The 20,276-nt window shown below is 42.7% G+C and overlaps 1 protein-coding gene across 2 annotated transcripts in view; it reads right to left on the minus strand.

The window, feature by feature from the left end:
- The window catches only part of LOC112229340 (atrial natriuretic peptide receptor 1), a 102,350-nt gene that overhangs the window by 14,424 nt on the left and 67,650 nt on the right, over positions 1-20,276 (minus strand). For both annotated transcript variants that reach the window (XM_042310093.1, XM_042310094.1), the window contains exons 6-12: positions 16,556-16,650; positions 16,230-16,365; positions 4,400-4,484; positions 1,816-1,936; positions 1,605-1,679; positions 290-370; positions 1-105 (exon numbers count right to left, since the gene is read on the minus strand). In XM_042310093.1, coding sequence (XP_042166027.1) covers positions 1-105; positions 290-370; positions 1,605-1,679; positions 1,816-1,936; positions 4,400-4,484; positions 16,230-16,365; positions 16,556-16,650 — 698 coding nt within the window. The remainder of the gene's footprint in view (positions 106-289; positions 371-1,604; positions 1,680-1,815; positions 1,937-4,399; positions 4,485-16,229; positions 16,366-16,555; positions 16,651-20,276) is intronic.

Consider the following 20,276-nt stretch of genomic DNA (forward strand, 5'->3'; position numbering starts at 1 on the left):
CTGCAGGCTGCCCCGGGGGCAGTACTCTGTGATGATACAGATGTTGGGAGGATCAATACAGGCTCCGATAAAGCGAGTTAGGTGCTCGTTTTGAACATCACGGATCTGGAGGAAAGAAGATTAACATCAATACCAACATACTAGCAACTGCATATATAATCACCAACATACAAAAGCATTTACAACCGAGACAAGTATACACCTTACAACATAACGAGTAGACAGAATACTAGAAAGGACATTGTTGCTCTGGCAACATGTTTACAAGCCTACTGAATAAAACCCTCACATGTTTAAGCTCAAAGAGCACCATCCTGGTGAGCTCGATGCGCTTCTTGTTAGTGACGTACTTAATGGCCGCAATGTTTCCCTGGAAAGGAGGACACATTAATTAACACAATATTTCACCATGATTTTACTATCTGTGTCCGTTGGTAATATGAGGTGATGTAAAATGATTGTAATTCACTTGTAATTCCGACTAAAAGGATGTAATCTATGCAAATGCCCAGGTGAAGCCTATCAGAATCCCGGGACAAACACTTCTCACTGGCAAATATTGGGTCCCAATATAAAGGCTTTATATAGCATTCATAAAGGCTTCATAAGCACTACATAAATGCATCACAAATAATCCGTAAGCGTATGTCATACACTATAAATGGTTAATAAAAGGTGACATAATCATTCCTCCTGTAGAGCGAATTGCCAAATGTGACATAACACACTATGCATGTTTATACACCGTTTATAGCAGGGGTTCTCAAAGTGTGTTCCAGGTACTGCAGGGGGGTCCGCGGACAGATATTTTTTGTGTGAATATTACTAACGACAACAGATTGAACTCCTTTTGGCAAAGGGATCTGTGGAATACGTTTAGAGGGCGTACTGCAATACAATGTAATATTATTCATCTACAATGTATGTTATTAACCCAAGGCAACATGGGCCTGGGAGGGTCACAGGGTTATTAGTATCCACAGTTCTCAACCAATTATCAAGGTTTTAACTGAATACTTCTTGTATTCCCCAAAAATGGTTTTTAAAACATAAATGCACTGTAATTTAAGCTTCAAAACTATAACGTTTTCTCTCTGCCTCATGGCAAAATACATGGAATTGCACGATATTACCTATAAATATCCTTTAAAGCTGAATCAACAAAAACATCTCTCTGCCCCATGACAAAATGTGTCAAACTGCAGGAAATTAGCTTGAAAACGGCAACATTTTCTCTCAGAGTCTTAGAGGCGGGATTTAAATGTCATCCCCAAGGCCCGAGACTTGGTTCGTCCGGCACTGCCAGAGTCATAATCATACTCCTTTTATGATATTTGTATCTCACTCCAGTTGTGTTCTGATTATGAGGGGTCCCTGATGAATTTGCTATCATAAAAGGGATCCCCAGCCCCCCCAAAAGTTTGAGAACCCCTGATTTATGGAGTATGTCATACGCTTATAGATGATTTGTGAAGCATTTATGTAGTGCTTATGAAGCCTTTATGTATCCAACTACTGTAGTTATCACTACACAAATCCTTAATAAAGCAAACATCATAAGCATTGTCAGTCTATTACAACAATCCCTGTGTAAAAGGACAGACCTTGTAGTAGCCAGTCTTGGCGTAGATCTGGAAGTTTCCGTCCATGGTCAGGAGGGAACCATAGTTGGAGCCTCTCTGTGGACCATATAGAGACATAGAGAGGGAATGAGAACAATGTCCTTTTCAACAGTGTGTTTCCCTGTGTAATTGTGTAGCTGCTCTGTATTTCAAGCCTCTATACGCTGTACGTGTGTGTTTCTCCGTGCAGTACCAGAGACAGGGTGAGTCTGCTGCAGGCCCTGCGCATCACTTTCTCCAGGTCGCTCATCTGCACGTCCTCCCACTGCACCCGCCAGAGCTGAGCAGCCAACTCATTCTCCAACTTCAGTTTCCTGATGGAGAGGGTGTAGGGGGGGTGAGAGAGGGACAAACAGGGAGAGAAGGTGGAAGGTGAGAGAAAGGGAGACAAAGAGTGATGGAAAGAGGAGGCTTGAGAGAGGTTCAGAGAGAGAGAGAGAGAAATAGGTAGAAGGATAGAGTAGAGAAAGGAGGTGAGGATGGTGGAAGACAAAATTGTGTGAGGGCGACAGAGAAAGAGAAATCATGAAAGAGAATGAGAATCCAGAATAAAGGACAGAGAGATTAAGGAGAGTGATGGATGTGTTTCAGCGTGAGTGTACACTGTGTAGGACTGAACCTCTACCCACACAGGCCATCAACACTCCAAAATCAGAACCTCTATCACCCACCACCAAACTGTATTCACACACACATTTCTCAGAAACAAATGCAACCTAACTATAGCATTGGGGATGGGATTAATTAATTGAGTTTGGATAGAGCTCTATTATAGTGCTCTATTATAGTGGGTGACCTGATTGGAGTGTCGCCCCTCAATTTGTGAATACAACTTAATCGAGTCATCATTCACCAACAGTGCTGTCTGTGTGAAGTTGTTCAGACATGTACCTTGATATCACAGGCGGCTGGTTGCACCTTAATTGAGGAGGACGGGCTCATAGTAATGGCTGGAACAGAATCAATGGAATGGTATCAAACACATCACGCACATGGTTTCCATGTGTTCAATACTATTCCTTTCACTCCATTCCAGTCATTATTATGAGCCGTCCTCACCTCAGTAGCCTCCTCTGCTTGATCTAACATTCTTTACTGTAATGGAACATTATGTAAGAAGAGGTCAAAAAGTCACTATTCATGTGTAGTAATAACACATTTATGTTGTTTAAAAAAAATCTATGAACATACAAACACATCATACAGTAGCTTCCATTTACTTTAAGCAATACATTTACAGATAGAGTTAGTAATCCATAGATTAAGTCATTCATATAATAAGCACTTATTTTACAAGAATATGAAAAGAAACATTCATAAATGTATTCGCCTACGGCTATGTGCTTTTCAAATGTACTACACGTTGCTTTATTTTATAACGTGAAAAAAAAGCGAAAAAAAGGGTCTGTGTAATTTTACAGCACATTTAAAGGGATTCTTTGGGATTTTGGCAATGAGGCCCTTTATCTACTTCCCCAGAGTCAGATTAACTTGTGGATAAAATGTGTATCCATTTAAAAAGGAAGTTACTGTGTCCAGTAAAAAGGAAGTTACTTTCATGAGCCAATGCTAGCTAGCATTAGCACAATGACTGGAAGTCTATGGTTATCTGCTCGAGTGCTAGTAGATACCCATAGCACACTAGCAGATACCCATAGAGTGCCAGTCATTGCGCTAATGCTAGTTAGCAATTGTGCTAGCGCTAGAAACATAAAAATGGTAAGTTCACCTGACTCTGGGGAAGTAGATAAGGGCCTCATTGCCAACATTTTGAAGTATTCCTTTAATAAAATGTGAAATATCGGAATTATCAGACAAAAGTAAAGATTGAGGATAGTTTATATCAAACACAAAGTGACTTTAGCATAATTATTGGCTAGAATATGTATCTGAACTTGAACTATTTCACTTTTCACCTATCAAAGTTAACATAAATCTCTAGAAAATGTAAAAACATATTTATTTTTTATATTTGATACGAGACATAATATACTTCGACCTTAGGCCTGATATTCCTCCAGAGAAAACAATTATTTAGAAAGTAAGGTATACTTTCACCTGGACTTGCACTCAATGTCAAACAATTTTATCACAAGACATGACAAGCTATAAAGCAAGTGACCTTTTCAGCTGCAAGACTGATGGAGCTGGAAACAGGCCAGAGAGCAGGGTCAAAGGGCAAACACGGGGCTGGAGGTAAATATATAAAAACACTTTTCAATGGAAAACGAAAATGAATGTTTTTTATTAAAACAGGTCCAGGTAGTCCCTCACTGTTTCTGTCTGTTTATTTCTGTGTGGTGCCTAATGAACAAGACCCTGGTGGTGAGTCATCACTGAAGAGGAGACAGAAACACTTTTATTCGTTCCTTCTTGGCCTGGCAGTGATCTCCCTGTAATGTGTGAAGAAAGAGTAAGGAAAAAGAGGGCAGAGGAAGAAAGATAGTGAAAAGAGGAGCGTCACAGGGTGAAGAGGACAAGAGAGAGATAGACAGAGTAACAATGTGGGTAAGAAAGTTAAACAGGGAGGCAAAAGCATACCATGATTGTAGAAGGTAGAAAAACAAACAGAAGAGGAAGAGATAGGGGGAGATAAAATAGAGAAAAGGAAAGATGTGCAGAGTATGGGAAGAGAGTGAACAGAATGGCGAGAGCAATAGAGGATGGGTGGAGGAGGGGTAGGGAGTGGAGGGGAAACATAAGAACCCATAACCATCGACCAGTGTCCTGCTCAGGGAAGGGGTACACTGTACAGTAAAAAAAGGGGTACCACTGACCTGTAGATGAAGACGGTGACGGTGGCGATGATGATGAAGATGAAGCACACAACGATGGCCACCATCTGGTGCATAGTGACAGTCCCTGGGACGAAAGAACAAACTATGTTATTGAATTCTATGAAGTTATACCCAGGGCAAATTCAATAACATCTGTCATAGTATGTGTAGCATATGGCAAGGTTTTGTTCATATAGCTACTACAGTCCCATAGGGAGGAGCATTGACCCAGCTTGGTCCGTGTTTGGCCGGAGTAGGCCGTCATTGCAAATAAGAATTTGTTCTTAACTGACTTGCCAAGTTAAATAAAGGTTAAATAAATAAACTAAATACATTAACATTTGAGTCATATAGCAGACACTTATCCATAGCCACTTTTAGCATGTGCATTCAGCTAAGGTAGGTAAAAATAACCAAATAATATAAGTTGCTAAAACAAGTAAATAAATCCATTTAATATAGCCATCACAATAAAATTGTGATAAGCTTCTAAACCTGAGAATGTCTTAGAAATCAAAACATAAGGGCTGCATGACGCAGCTGTATAAAGCCATATCTATGAGAAGTATCCGGCCATAAGCAAACAAGAAAATGCTCATCCAGAAGCGGCCCTCCTAGTGGCCAGGGACTTTAATGCAGGCAAACCTAAATCCATTTTACCTCATTTCTACCAGCATGTCACATGTGCAGCCAGAGTAAAAAAAAAAACTCTAGACCACCTTTACTCCACACACAGAGACGCATACAAAGCTCTCCCTAGCTCTCCACTTGGCAAATCTGACCATAATTCTATCGTCCTGATTCCTGCTTACAAGCAAAAATTAAAGCAGGAAGTACCAGTGACTCCCTCAATACGGAAGTGGTCAGATAACGTGGATGCTACGCTACAGGACTTCACTGACATTGTCAACCGCTCCCTGACCGAGTCTGTAATACGTACATGTTTTTGGCTTGGCCCCTAAATCCCTCACAAACTTTTACAGATGTGCAATTGAGAGCATCCTGTCGGGCTGTATCAGCGCCTGGTACGGCAACTGCACCACCCACAACCGCAGAGATCTCCAGAGGGTGGTGCGGTCTGCCCAACGCATCACCGGGGGCAAACTACCTGCCCTCCAGTACACCTACAGCACCAGATGTCACAGGAAGGGTAGAAAGATATCAAGGACATCAACCACCCGAGCCATGGTCTGTTCACCCCGCAATCATCCAGAAGGCGAGGTCAGTACAGGTGCATCAAAGATGGGACCGAGAGACTGAAAAACAGCTTCTATCTTAAGGCCATCAGTTTGTTAAATAGCCATCACTAGCCGGCTTCCACCCGGTTACGCAACCCTGCACCTTTGAGGCTGCTGCTCTATATATATGGAATCACTGGCCAATTTAATAATGGAACACTGGTCACATTAATATTGTTTAAATAATGTTTAAATACTGCTTTACTCAACATATGTGTATCCTGTATTCTATTCTACTGTATTTTAGTCAATGCCACTCCGACATTGCTTGATCTAATATTTATATATTTCTTAAATCCACTCTTTTACTTTTAGATTGCGTGTATTGTGAATCGTTTTTAAATACTACTGCACTGTTGGAACTAGGAAAACAAGCATTTCACTACATCTGCAAAATATGTTCATGTGACCAATACAATTTGATGTTTCAAGCAGATCACCATAGTCCCTGTGCCCAAGGAAGCGAAGGTAACATGCCTAAATTATTACCGCGACATAGCACTCATGTTGGTAGCCATGAAGTGCTTTGAAAGGCTGGTCATGGCTCATATCAACACCATCATTCCGGAAACCCTAGTCCCACCCCAATTCGTATAACGCCCCAACAGATCCACAGATGACTCAATCTCAATCGCGCTCCACACTGACCTTTCCCACCTGGACAAAAGGAACACATACCTATGTGAGAATGCTGTTCATTGACTACAGCTGAGCGTTCAACACAATAGTGCACACAAAGCTCATCACTAAGCTCGGGACCCTGGGACTAAACACCTCTCTCTGCAACTGGATCCTGGACTTCCTGACGGGCCGCCCCCAGGTGGTAAGGGTAGGCAACAACACATCTGCCATGCTGAACCTCAACACTGGGGCCGCTCAGGGGTGCGTGCTTAGCCCTGTCCTGTCCTCCCTGTTCAACCATGACTGCATGGTCAAACACAACTCTAACACCATCATTAAGTTTGCTGACGACACAACAGTGGTAGGCCTGATCACTGACAACGATGAACCTATAGGGAGGAGGTCAGACCTGGCAGTGTGGTGCCAGGACAACAACCTCTTCCTCAATGTGAGCAAGACAAAGGAGCTGATTGTGGACTATAGGAGAAAGCGGGCAAAACAGGCCCCCATTAACATCGACTGGGCTGTAGTGCAACAGTTAAAGAGTTTGAAGTTCCTTGGTGTCCACATCGTGAAGAGGACACAATAACACCTTTTTCCCCATCAGGAGACTGAAAAGATCCGGCATGGGTCCCCAGATCCTCAAAAAGTTATACAGCTGCACCATCGAGAGCATCCTGATCTGTTGCATCACCGTCTGGTATGGAAACTGCTCTGCATCTGACCCTGAGGCGCTACAGAGGGGAGTGCGTATGTCCCAGTACATCACTGGGGACAAGCTTCCTGACATCCAGGACCTATATACTAGGCAGTGTCAGAGGAAGGCTCAAAAAATGGTCAAAGATTCCAGTCACCCAAGTCATAGACTGTTCTCTCTGCTCCCGCACGGCAAGCAGTACCGGAGCGCCAAAAGGCTCCTTAACAGCTTCTACCCCAAGCCATAAAACTGCTGAACAATTCATCAAATGGCCAGCCGGACTATTTACATTGACCCCCCTCCATTCTTTTTTTACGCTGCTGCTACCCGCTGTTTATTATGTATTTATAGTCACTTTACCCGTACCTACATGTACAAATTACCTCGACTAACCTGTACCCTCGCACATTGACTCAGTATCGGTACCCCCTGAATATAGTCTTGTTATTGTTATTTTATTGTGTTACTTATATTTTTACATTTATTTTTTTAAACTTTACTTTATAAAGTTATTTAGAACTTTACTAAATAAAGATATTTAGTACATATTTTCTTAACTCTATTTCTTGAACTGCATTGTTGGTTATTAAGGGCTTGTAAGTAAGCATTTCACCGTAAGGTCTACACTTGTTGTATTCAACACACATGACAAATGCAAATGTATTTGATTTGATGCAACTCTATACATGGGCTCTGATCCTTTCCCTTCCAGCAAGGAGAGAGAGACAACTGCATTGCTGCTATGATTTGTAGCAATAAAGGCAGGGGATATTTAATCAATGAAAGATGGAATTTAAATTACAGAAATGAGAAAGAAAAGTTACAACGACCAAAAGCCAACAGGTAGGCTGCTATTTACGCTATAATCAGAGTGGAGTTATGTTATCCACGATAATCGAGAATTTCACAAAGCATGCTTTCCACCTGTCTACCCCAACCCCGGCCAACAGCTCCGCACCCCCCGCAGCAATTGGCCCAAGCCCCCCCGCTTCTCCTTCACCCAAATCCAGACAGCTGATATTCTGAAAGAGCTGCAAAATCTGGATCCCTACAAATCAGCTGGGATAGACAATCTGGACCCTCTCTTCCTAAAATTATCTGCCGCCATCATCCGCCGCCAAACCCTAAAACTAGTCTGTACAACCTCTCTTTCGTATCGTCTGAGGTTCCTAAAGAATGGAAAGCGGCCGCAGTCATCCCCCTCTTCAAGGGGGAGACACTCTAGACTCAAACTGTTATAGACCTATATCAGTCCTGCCGTGCCTTTCTAAAGTCTTCGAAAGCAAAGTTAACAAACAGATCACCGACCATGATCGAATCCCACCATACCTTCTCCTCTATGCAATCTGGTTTTCCGAGCTGGTCACGGCTGCACCTCAGTCACACCCAAGGTCCTGAATGATATCATAACCGCCATCGATAAAAGACAGTACTGTGCAGCCGCCTTTATCGACCTGGCCAAGGCTTTCGACTCTGTCAATCAGAGTCTGGTTTCTCTAATGACTGCCTCGCCTGGTTCACTAACTACTTCTCAGATAGAGTTCAGTGTGTCAAATCGGAGGGCCTGTTGTCCGGAACTCGGGCAGTCCTCTATGGTGGTGCCACAGGGCTCAATTCTCGGACCCACTCTTTTCTCTGTATATATCAATGATGTCGCTCTTGCTGCGGGTGATTCTTTGATCCACCTCTATGCAGACGACACCATTCTATATACAGTTGAAGTCGGAAGTTTACATACACCTTAGCCAAATACATTTAAACTCAGTTTTTCACAATTCCTGACATTTAATCCTAGTAAAAATGACCTGTCTTAGGTCAGTTAGGATCACCACTATATTTTAAGAATGTCAAATAATAGTAGAGAGAATTATTTATTTCAGCTTTTATTTATTTCATCACATTCCCAGTGGGTCAGAAGTTTACATACACTCAATTAGTAATTGTGTGCAACATACACTCGATTAGTAATTGGGAGCATTGCCGCCTTTAAATTGTTTAACTTGGGTCAAATGTTTCGGGTAGCCTTCCACAAGCTTCCCACAATAAGTTGGATGAATTTTGGCCCATTCCTCCTGACAGAACTGGTGTAACTGAGTCAGGTCTGTAGGCCTCCTTGCTCGCACACGCTTTTTCAGTTCTGCCAACACATTTTATATAGGATTAAGGTCAGGGCTTTGTGATGGCCACTCCAATACCTTGACTTTGTTGTCCTTAAGCCATTTTTCCACAACTTTGGAAGTATGCTTGGGGTCATTGTCGATTTGGAAGAACCATTTGCGACCGAGCTGTAACTTCTTGGTGACAGGGGGGCAGTATTGAGTAGCTTGGATGAATAAGGTGCCCAGAGTAAACTGCCTGCTACTCTGTCCCAGATGCTAATATATGCATATTATTAGTAGTATTGGATAGAAAACACTCTGAAGTTTCTAAAACTGTTTGAATGATGTCTGTGAGTATAACAGAACTCATATGGCAGGCGAAAATCTGAGACAAATCCATCCAGGAAGTGGGAAATCTGAGGTTTGTAGTTTCATTTAAGTGATTGCCTATCCAATAGGCTGTGTCTATGGGGCCAGATTGCACTTCCCAAGGCTTCCAGCAGATGTCAACAGTCTTTAGAAAGTCGTTTGAGGCTTCTATTGTGGAAGGGTGTCGAATAAGAGCTGTTTCAACAAGTGGATTAGGCTGAGGCCAATCAGTTGTTTACTGTGGGTTCACGCGGGCGCGCCATTCCTTCTTTTTCCTCTGTAATGAATACGCTATTGTCCGGTTGGAATATTATTGAAGATTTATTATAAAAAGACCATAAGGATTGCTTGTAAACATTGTTTGACATGTTTCTACAAACTGTAATGGAACTCTTTTGCGCTCACGCATTGTGCCTTTGGAATCGTGAACTAAACGTGCGAACAAAATGGAGGTATTTGGACATAAATATGGACATAATCGAACAAAACAAACATTTCTTGTGGAAGTGGGAGTCCTGGGAGTGCATTCCGACGAAGATCAGCAAAGGTAAGTGAAGATTTATAATGCTGTTTATGACTTTTGTTGACTCCACAATTTGGCGGGTAACTGTATGGCTTGTTGCATTAGGAACAAGTTTATCATGAATTCTATGTAAAACATGTATCTTTCAAAGTTTATGGCTGCAAACTTTCTACATTTAAACTCGGACAAAACAGAGATGCTTGCTCTCGGTCCCAAGAAACAAAGAGATCTTCTGTTGAATCTGACAATTAATCTTGATGGTTGTACAGTCGTCTCAAATAAAACTGTGAAGGACCTCGGCATTACTCTGGACCCCGATCTCTCTTTTGACATATCAAGACTGTTTCAAAGACAGCTTTTTTCCATCTACATAACATTGCAAAAATCCGGAACTTTCTGTCCAAAAATTATGCAGAAAAATGAATCCATGCTTTTATTACCTGTTCTAGGTTAGACGACTCTACTTTCCGGCTACCCGGATAAAGCACTAAATAAACTTCAGTTAGTGCTAAATACGGCTGCTAGAATTCTGACTAGAACAAATGATTTATTTTTTTAATCATATTACTCCAGTGCTAGCCTCCCTACACTGGCTTCCTGTTAAGGCAAGGGCTGATTTCAAGGTTTTACCGCTAACCTACAAAGCATTACATGGGCTTGCTCCTACCTATCTTTCCGATTTGGTCCTGCCGTACATCCCTACACGTACGCTACGGTCACAAGATGCAGGCCTCCTAATTGTCCATAGAATTTCTTAGCAAACAGCTGGAGGCAGGGCTTTCTCCGATAGAGCTCCATTTCTATGGAATGGTCTGCCTACCCACGTGAGAGACGCAGACTCGGTCTCAACCTTTAAGTCTTTACTGAAGACTCATCTCTTCAGTAGGTCATATTGAGTGTAGTCTGGCCCAGGAGTGTGAAGGTGAACGGAAAGGCTTTGGAGCAACGAACCGCCCTTGCTGTCTCTGCCTGGTCGGTTCCCCTCTCTCCACTGGGATTCTCTGCCTCTAACCCCATTACAGGGGCTCTAACCCTATTAGGGGCTCTAACCCTATTACAGGAGTCACTGGCTTACTGGTGCTCATCCATGCCATCCCTAGGAGGGGCGTGTCACTTGAGTGGGTTGAGTCACTGACGCGGTCTTCCTGTCTGTGTTGGCGCCCCCCCTTGGGTTGTGCCATGGCGGAGATCTTTGTGGGCTATACTCAGCCTTGTCTCAGGATGGTAAGTTGGTGGTTGAAGATATCCCTCTAGTGGTGTGGGGGCTGTGCGTTGGCAAAGTGGGTGTGGTAATATCCTGCCTGTTTGGCCCTGTCCGGGTGTATCATCAGATGGGGCCACAGTGTTTCCTGACCCCTCCTGTCTCATCCTCCAGTATTTATGCTGCAGTAGTTTATGTTTCAGGGGGCTAGGGTCAGTCTGTTATATCTGGAGTATTTCTCAAGTCTTATCCAGTGTCCTGTGTGAATTTAAGTATGCTCTCTCTAATTCCCTCTCTCTGTCTGTCTCTCTTTCTTTCTCTCTCTTGGAGGACCTGAGCCCTATGACCATGCCTCAGGACTACCTGGCATGATGACTCCTTGCTGTCCCCAGTCCACCTGGCCGTGCTGCTCCAGTTTCAACTGCTCTGCCTGCGGCTATGGAACCCTGACCTGTTCACCGGACGTGCTACCTGTCCCAGACCTGCTGTTTTCAACTCTCTCGAGACAGCAGGAGCGGTAGATATACTCTCAATGATCGGCTATGAAAAGCCAACTGACATTTACTCCTGACGTGCTGACTTGTTGCACCCTCAACAACTACTGTGATTATTATTATTTGACCATGCTGGTAATTTATGAACATTTGAACATCTTGACCATGTTCTGTTATAATCTCCACCCGGCACAGCCAGAAGAGGAATGGCCACCCCTCATAGCATGGTTCCTCTCTAGGTTTCTTCCTAGGTTTTGGCCTTTCTAGGGAGTTTTTCCGAGCACCGTGCTTCTACACCTGCATTGCTTGCTGTTTGGGGTTTTAGGCTGGGTTTCTGTACAGCACTTTGATAAATCAGCTGATGTAAGAAGGGCTATATAAATACATTTGATTTGAAGACAGCTACTATGTAACCAGATGGGATGATAAATAACTAGCAAGAAGTTAGTCTAGCATGAGATAAGTGGTTGCGGTCTCTCCCTCTGTGCCTTATGGTGCTCTGAGCTTCCTATGTGTTACACACACACACACACACACACCAAACAGCCTCCACTCCTCCTAATAGCCCACAGCTGCTCGCTCTTTGCCTCTCTCTCTCTCCCCCTTTCTCCATGGCTCCGGTTGAATAAAGTAGAAAAACATTTGGCAATTGGCAAAACAATTTCTGCTGCTTCCTTCACTTGTATTGGACAGTTTGTCCTTTCGGTACAGGTTTAAAAAATGTCTGCATAATGGGTCCGGGTCAGGCTTTACCGTGTCCATTTCATAACAGCACTCTAAAGGAGTTAGAACGCTTCAGTTCGGGTGGTGGCTAGCCAAAGTCGGATAGTCGAACCGAATGAGAAACTAAAATCGGCAGTAGTACTGTTTGACCATTTTAAGATGCCATAGCCAGCATACACTTCCTCAAAATAGTCAGAATTAGTCTAAAATAACTGAAGAAATCTGTCAATAATTTTGACGTAAAAATCCTTAGCGAAGTCCAAAATTAACAAAAATGTCAAAATGTCATCATAATATTTGCACAAACTCTTCCAAACTGCAAAAAGCATGCTGAGCGCTGAGTACCAGCTAATTAGCAAGGGCCATTAGCAAGTTTGGTAGGCTACCCATCAGCGCCATTAACTTGCATAGTTTTGGATTGAGATTACCGTGATCAACGGTCACAGGAAATTTGTCTCCTATCATCATGACTGCCGGTGTGGTGTTAATATGGCCACCGCAACGGCCATAATTGTGAGCAGCACAACATTTTAATCTTTCTCTCAGTGTTTATAAAATCTCCAGGGGTTTTGTTAATTCGTATGCAAATATACATACAGTGGGGAGAACAAGTACAGTGCCTTGCGAAAGTATTCGGCCCCCTTGAACTTTGCGACCTTTTGCCACATTTCAGGCTTCAAACATAAAGATACAAAACTGTATTTTTTTGTGAAGAATCAACAACAAGTGGGACACAATCATGAAGTGGAACGACATTTATTGGATATTTCAAACTTTTTTAACAAATCAAAAACTGAAAAATTGGGCGTGCAAAATTATTCAGCCCCCTTAAGTTAATACTTTGTAGCGCCACCTTTTGCTGCGATTACAGCTGTAAGTCGCTTGGGGTATGTCTCTATCAGTTTTGCACATCGAGAGACTGAAATTTTTTCCCATTCCTCCTTGCAAAACAGCTCGAGTTCAGTGAGGTTGGATGGAGAGCATTTGTGAACAGCATTTTTCAGTTCTTTCCACAGATTCTCGATTGGATTCAGGTCTGAACTTTGACTTGGCCATTCTAACACCTGGATATGTTTATTTTTGAACCATTCCATTGTAGATTTTGCTTTATGTTTTGGATCATTGTCTTGTTGGAAGACAAATCTCCGTCCCAGTCTCAGGTCTTTTGCAGACTCCATCAGGTTTTCTTCCAGAATGGTCCTGTATTTGGCTCCATCCATCTTCCCATCAATTTTAACCATCTTCCCTGTCCCTGCTGAAGAAAAGCAGGCCCAAACCATGATGCTGCCACCACCATGTTTGACAGTGGGGATGGTGTTTTCAGGGTGATGAGCTGGGTTGCTTTTACGCCAAAAATTGTTGCCAAAAAGTTCAATTTTGGTTTCATCTGACCAGAGCACCTTCTTCCACATGTTTGGTGTGTCTCCCAGGTGGCTTGTGGCAAACTTTAAGCGACACTTTTTATGGATATCTTTAAGAAATGGCTTTCTTCTTGCCACTCTTCCATAAAGGCCAGATTTGTGCAATATACGACTGATTGTTGTCCTATGGACAGAGTCTCCCACCTCAGCTGTAGATCTCTGCAGTTCATCCAGAGTGATCATGGGCCTCTTGGCTGCATCTCTGATCAGTCTTCTCCTTGTATGAGCTGAAAGTTTAGAGGGACGGCCAGGTCTTGATAGATTTGCAGTGGTCTCATACTCCTTCCATTTCAATATTATCGCTTGCACAGTGCTCCTTGGGATGTTTAAAGCTTGGGAAATCTTTTTGTATCCAAATCCGGCTTTAAACTTCTTCACAATAGTATCTCGGACCTGCCTGGTGTGTTCCTTGTTCTTCATGATGCTCTCTGCGCTTTAACGGACCTCTGAGACTATCACAGTGCATGTGCATTTATACGGAGACTTGATTACACACAGGTGGATTGTATTTATCATCATTAGTCATTTAGGTCAACATTGGATCATTCAGAGATCCTCACTGAACTTCTGGAGAGAGTTTGCTGCACTGAAAGTAAAGGGGCTGAATAATTTTGCACGCCCAATTTTTCAGTTTTTGATTTGTTAAAAAAGTTTGAAATATCCAATAAATGTCGTTCCACTTCATGAGTGTGTCCCACTTGTTGTTGATTCTTCACAAAAAAAATACAGTTTTATATCTTTATGTTTGAAGCCTGAAATGTGGCAAAAGGTCGCAAAGTTCAAGGGGGCCGAATACTTTCGCAAGGCACTGTATTTGATACACTGCCGATTTTGCAGGTTTTCCTACTTACAAAGCATGTAGAGGTCTGTCATTTTTATCATAGGTACACTTCAACTGTGAGAGACGGAATCAAAAACCCAGAAAATCACATTGTATGATTTTCAAGTAATTAATTTGCATTTTATTGCATGACATAAGTATTTGATCACCTACCAACCAGTAAGAATTCCGGCTCTCACAGACCTGTTAGTGTTTCTTTAAGAAGCCCTCCTGTTCTCCATTCATTACCTGTATTAACTGCACCTGTTTGAACTCGTTACCTGTATAAAAGACACCTGTCCCCACACTCAATCAAACAGAGTCCAACCTCTCCACAATGGCCAAGACCAGAGAGCTGTGTAAGGACATCAGGGATAAAATTGTAGACCTGCACAAGGCTGGGATGGGCTACAGGACAATAGGCAAGCAGCTTGGTGAGAAGGCAACAACTGTTGGCGCAATTATTAGAAAATGGAAGAGGTTCAAGATGATGGTCAATCACCCTCGGTCTGGGGCTCCATGCAAGATCTCACCTCGTGGGCTATCAATGATCATGAGGAAAGGTGAGGGATCAGCCCAGAACTACACGGCAGGACCTGGTCAATGACCTGAAGAGAGCTGGGACCACAGTCTCAAAGAAAACCATTAGTAACACACTACGCCGTCATGGATTAAAATCCTGCATCGCACGCAAGGTCCTCCTGCTCAAGCCAGCGCATGTCCAGGCCCATCTGAAGTTTGCCAATGACCATCTGGATGATCCAGAGGAGGAATGGGAGAAGGTCATGTGGTCTGATGAGACAAAAATAGAGCTTTTTGGTCTAAACTCCACTCGCCGTGTTTGGAGGAAGAAGAAGGATGAGTACAACCCCAAGGTCACCATCCCAATCGTGAAGCATGGAGGTGGAAACATCATTCTTTGGGGATGCTTTTCTGCAAAGGAGACAGGACGACTGCACCATATTGAGGGGAGGATGGATGGGGCCATGTATCGCGAGATCTTGGCTAACAACCTCCTTCCCTCAGTAAGACCATTGAAGATGGGTCATGGCTGGGTCTTCCAGCATGTCAACGACCCAAAACACACAGCCAGGGCAACTAAGGAGTGGCTCCTTAAGAAGTATCTCAAGGTCCTGGAGTGGCCTAGCAAGTCTCCAGACCTGAACCCAATAGAACATCTTTGGAGGGAGCTGAAAGTCCGTATTGCCCAACGACAGCCCCGAAACCTGAAGGATCTGGAGAAGGTCTGTATGGAGGAGTGGGCCAAAATCCCTGCTGCAGTGTGTGCAAACCTGGTCAAGAACTACAGGAAACGTATGATCTCTGTAATTGCAAACAAAGGTTTCTGTACCAAATATTAAGTTATGCTTTTCTGATGTATCAAATACTTATGTCATGCAATAAAATGCTAATTACTTACTTAAAAATCGTACAATGTGATTTTCTGGATTTTTGTTTTAGATTCCGTCTCTCACAGTTGAAGTGTACCTATGATAAAAATGACAGACCTCTACATGCTTTGTAAGTAGGAAAACCTGCAAAATCGGCCGTGTATCAAATACTTCTTCTCCCCACTGTATTTTTATGTTGATAAATGAGGCCCCAGGGGTTCCTCAGTGCATACGTGCTAAGCAAGCGGGCTTGTCATTCTTGAAGCCACAGTCGGGAATGTCTTGGGGCGGGGCGCCCCCCGGCCACTGGACCTTCATGCCCGGCACTGGAACCAACTCCTTCAGGGTGCTGTTGTAGACGGATACGATCTGGAGATACACAGGATAGATGGTTAGCCTAACTTTGGGTGTTGAACGAAAGTGCATGGCATTGCAGGTTTTGTAGCTGCTACACTGGAAGAGGACAAAGAACACAGCTACAGAGTGTGAGCGTGTATTTATGTGCCAGTGTGTGTTTGTGCCTAACCACCATTTTGCTAGAGGAGCAGTCAGTGCCTACCTGAAAGACCCCAGAGTCAAGATCGGTCATGTCCCACAAGGCAAAGTCAATCTCCCGATCGCCTTCCCCATCAATTTGAACCAAGCCAGTAACACCTGCCACAGAAGAGAGAGAGAGAGAGAGAGAGAGAGATAGAGAGAGAACAGAGGGATTAACACAAAGGATTCAGGTGCACAATCTGGGCGCAAGCTGTGCTTTTTCCTCATTGCTTTCAAGATTGAGAGATGGGCACTTTGTTCAATCCCGTTAGTTGATTTGGTTGCCCTTCACAAAATAAATGAACAAACTAGCCAGCTGGGTCCATATTGTGTAGCACCACCTGTTGCCAGTCCCTGTGTGTTGCTATATCCTGTCCCCCGCAGTAAAACAAACCAACAGGATGCAGAAAGTTAGCCTTGCCAAGTCACAAGTACAGATGTAGGAACTTAATTTGAGCCAGTTTGCTACAGCAGGAAAATGATCCCGCAATAACAGGAAATGTGAATTATTATCTGGATTAGAAATTGACATTTTTGTAGGGGTTGATACATATATATCAAACTTCAGAAGCCTTTTTTAAACCTGAAATACACAACAAGTTTCAGATTTAAAATTAAGATCCTACACCTCAAGTCAAAATTTGAGGTAAATTAGCAACTTAACTTCTGTACACCATCTTTAATGTTGTGGAGGGGGTAATGGGAAATAGGAGCATAATGTGATGTAAAGCCCCTCTCTTGAATCAAGTCTTTGGTTAAGTAATCCATACGGCACATTTATCAAGCTCGCTTATAAAAAAAACTTCAACTACACCGTGCACACTTGAGACGGACATGGTTTTAAATATCAATAGAGCTGACTTTTAGTTTGGAAGTTTTTAGAACTTCCCAGGCACCTAGGCATTTCCCATACTTCACCTCTTAGACTTATTTGATCAAAGACAGAGACACACAGTATCTGGAAACTGAACCTGCAACCTCACAGTGAAAAGCCTCCTAACCCAAACCTCCCACTTCTTCACACCACTGTGCTGGAAGAGTGTAGTAATAAAGTTTGGAAAAAAAATCTCTCTCCTTCGGCACTCTCAAATTCCTCTATCTTCTTGAGTCAGAGTTGAACAGATTTGATTTGAGCCCATAGAAATAAGATCCCTGTAAGTGGTGCGTAACTGACTGCAGGAAGTCAGGCGAAGGAAAGCAGAAATGGGTAACAACTGGAGCACTTTAATAATGCAAAAACGAGCTGTACCCACAAGAACAAAATATGGGTAAAATAACCCGTCACAAAACCAGTCAGAAGTGCACATGCACTTCACATGCAACAAACAATCTCACACAAAGACATGGGGGGAACAGAGAGTTCAATACACGACAAGTAATGAGGGAATGTAAACCAGGTGTGGGAAAATAAGACAAAACAAATGGAAAATGAAAGGTGGATCGGCGATGGCTAGAAGCCCGGTGACGTCGACCGCAGAACGCCACCCGAACAAGGAGAGGAACCGACTTCGGCGGAAGTCGTGACAATCACTTTATTATGTTATATTTACTACTTCTATGATTGAGTCTCTACCTTGCTCAACGCCATCAGAAATGAATCATTGCATAATCATAATTAATTTAACACATTTATTTATCTCTGTGTCCAACATGCTGCCTCCTACATGTTCTACTGCGCTGACCTCAGATCAGATATGCAAGGTATCATACAGTGGCTGTCCCTGACCTGAGTCTATAAGGCTCATAGTTGACTGAGGTAGTACAGCTCACTGTACCAAATTACTGCTTATATATTACAAGATCTCTAAGGTTAACAGGGTGAATCACGGATGGAATGCATTTATATAACGTTCAAGGCCTAGGTCTCAAAGTACTTTACATTGTATGGGGGTTAGTCATCGTATAATTCATCTGCATTCCTATTTCCAAAGGTATTTGGCACAGATGGCTATGGTTCTTTCAAAGTCATCATCATTTCAACAGACACAGTCTATTCTGACATACATATGACGGACCCCCAAGGACATAATGTACAGTAAACGCGTTCCCTAAAAAGGATCTAATTTGTTTCTACAATACATGATGTCCATCTATAAAGAATCATGATGATACTGGCAATTTATGGCTTCTCAATGTCAAACTATAAAGGGGAGGTCAGAACAGGTGCATCTAAGCTGGGACCGAGAGACTGAAAAACAGCTTCTATCTCAAGGTCATCAGACTGCTAAACAGCAATCACTAACTCAGAGAGGCTGCTGCCTACATTAAGACCCAATCTCTGGCCACTTTAATAAATGAATCACTCGTCACTTTAAACAATGCCACTCTAAATAATGGCACTTTAATAATGCTTACATATCTTACATTACTCATATCACATGTATATACTGTATTTTATACCATCTATTGCACCTTGCCTATGCCGCTCAGCCATTGCTCATCCATATATTTATATGTACATATTTTCATTCCCCCTTTATATTTGTGTGTATTAGGTAGTTGTTGGGGAATTGTTAGATTACTTGTTAGATATTACTGTACTGTCAGAACTAGAAGCACAAGCATTTCGCTACACTCGCATTAACATCTGCTAACTATGTGATTTGATTTGATTTGAGCAGCTACCCAACTTTGAATCTCCAGGACAGATATCCATCACTTGTAAATCTGACTAAAACCGTTTTGAATAGTTGTGAATTGTATCCCTCCGCTCCCTGCCTTGAAGTAATTATCACTAATCGTACACAACTGGAAAGGTGAAAGCAAGGGTTCCACTACATAATTTAACCTAGTCCAAAAATGTCAGATCTAGGATTACTTCAAAGAAGGAAGAAAGGAAGGAAGAAGGGAAGGACTGAAGGAAGGAAGGATGCATTTGAGAAGTATTCTAGCAGGGCCTTATGTCTAAATGTAAAAAATAATCGCTCTTTCTTTCTTCACAAAAAAGGGAATCATCTTTCGTCTCTTCGCCAGGTGGTTAAACTGTCCTTGTTCTAAAATCTACATCCATTGTGTTGTAAAATAACCGGCTAATTAGCGTGGGAGTAAAAAGCAGTGGCAGCAGCGCTAGTCTCTGACAAGACTAATCGTGGTAGCAGTGGCATGTGCTTTCAACTTGATGGGTGAACAGGGGAGTGGTCGAGGGGTGCATTGAAAACAGAACTGTAATTAAAGCAAGTAAAGCGTGTGTGTGTGTGTGTGTTTATAGAGAGAGAGAGAGAGAGAGAGAGAGAGAGAGAGAGGAAGAGAAGCAGATCTCGTCTGACATGTTTTCCCAGCTCTTAGACAGGCAGAACCCGAGGAGGGCCGTGCACCACCACAACAACAAAAAGAAGAGAATTTGCATTTAACTGAATGATAACAGTGATGCTGCTTTTAATTTCACACAGGGTGATTTGACAAAAACAAGATGAAAAAAAAAAGCGTTCTGGCTTTCAGTCTCATATGTTGAAAAAACACACACACATCAACCCCTGGTCCATTAGTCATTGTAATAGGAGCTCCTCTGTGTAGAAGCTGAAACTCAATGCTCTGGCCCCTGGTGCCTGTGCTGCTCCATTGGCAGTCCTAACTGAACACTGTCATTCACTTCACAGGACCACTCTGCCTCATTCCCCCTCTATTTCGGCTTCCTTTCGATTTAGTTTTTGCTATGTACAGTAAGGTTAATTGTATTAGTATAAAATAATATCATTTGTAAACAAATCTGAGCATACAATATAGCACAGCATTTGGATTATTTA

The sequence above is a fragment of the Oncorhynchus tshawytscha genome, linkage group LG31 (assembly GCF_018296145.1).
Source record: "Oncorhynchus tshawytscha isolate Ot180627B linkage group LG31, Otsh_v2.0, whole genome shotgun sequence".
NCBI classification, from domain to species: Eukaryota; Metazoa; Chordata; class Actinopteri; order Salmoniformes; family Salmonidae; genus Oncorhynchus; species Oncorhynchus tshawytscha.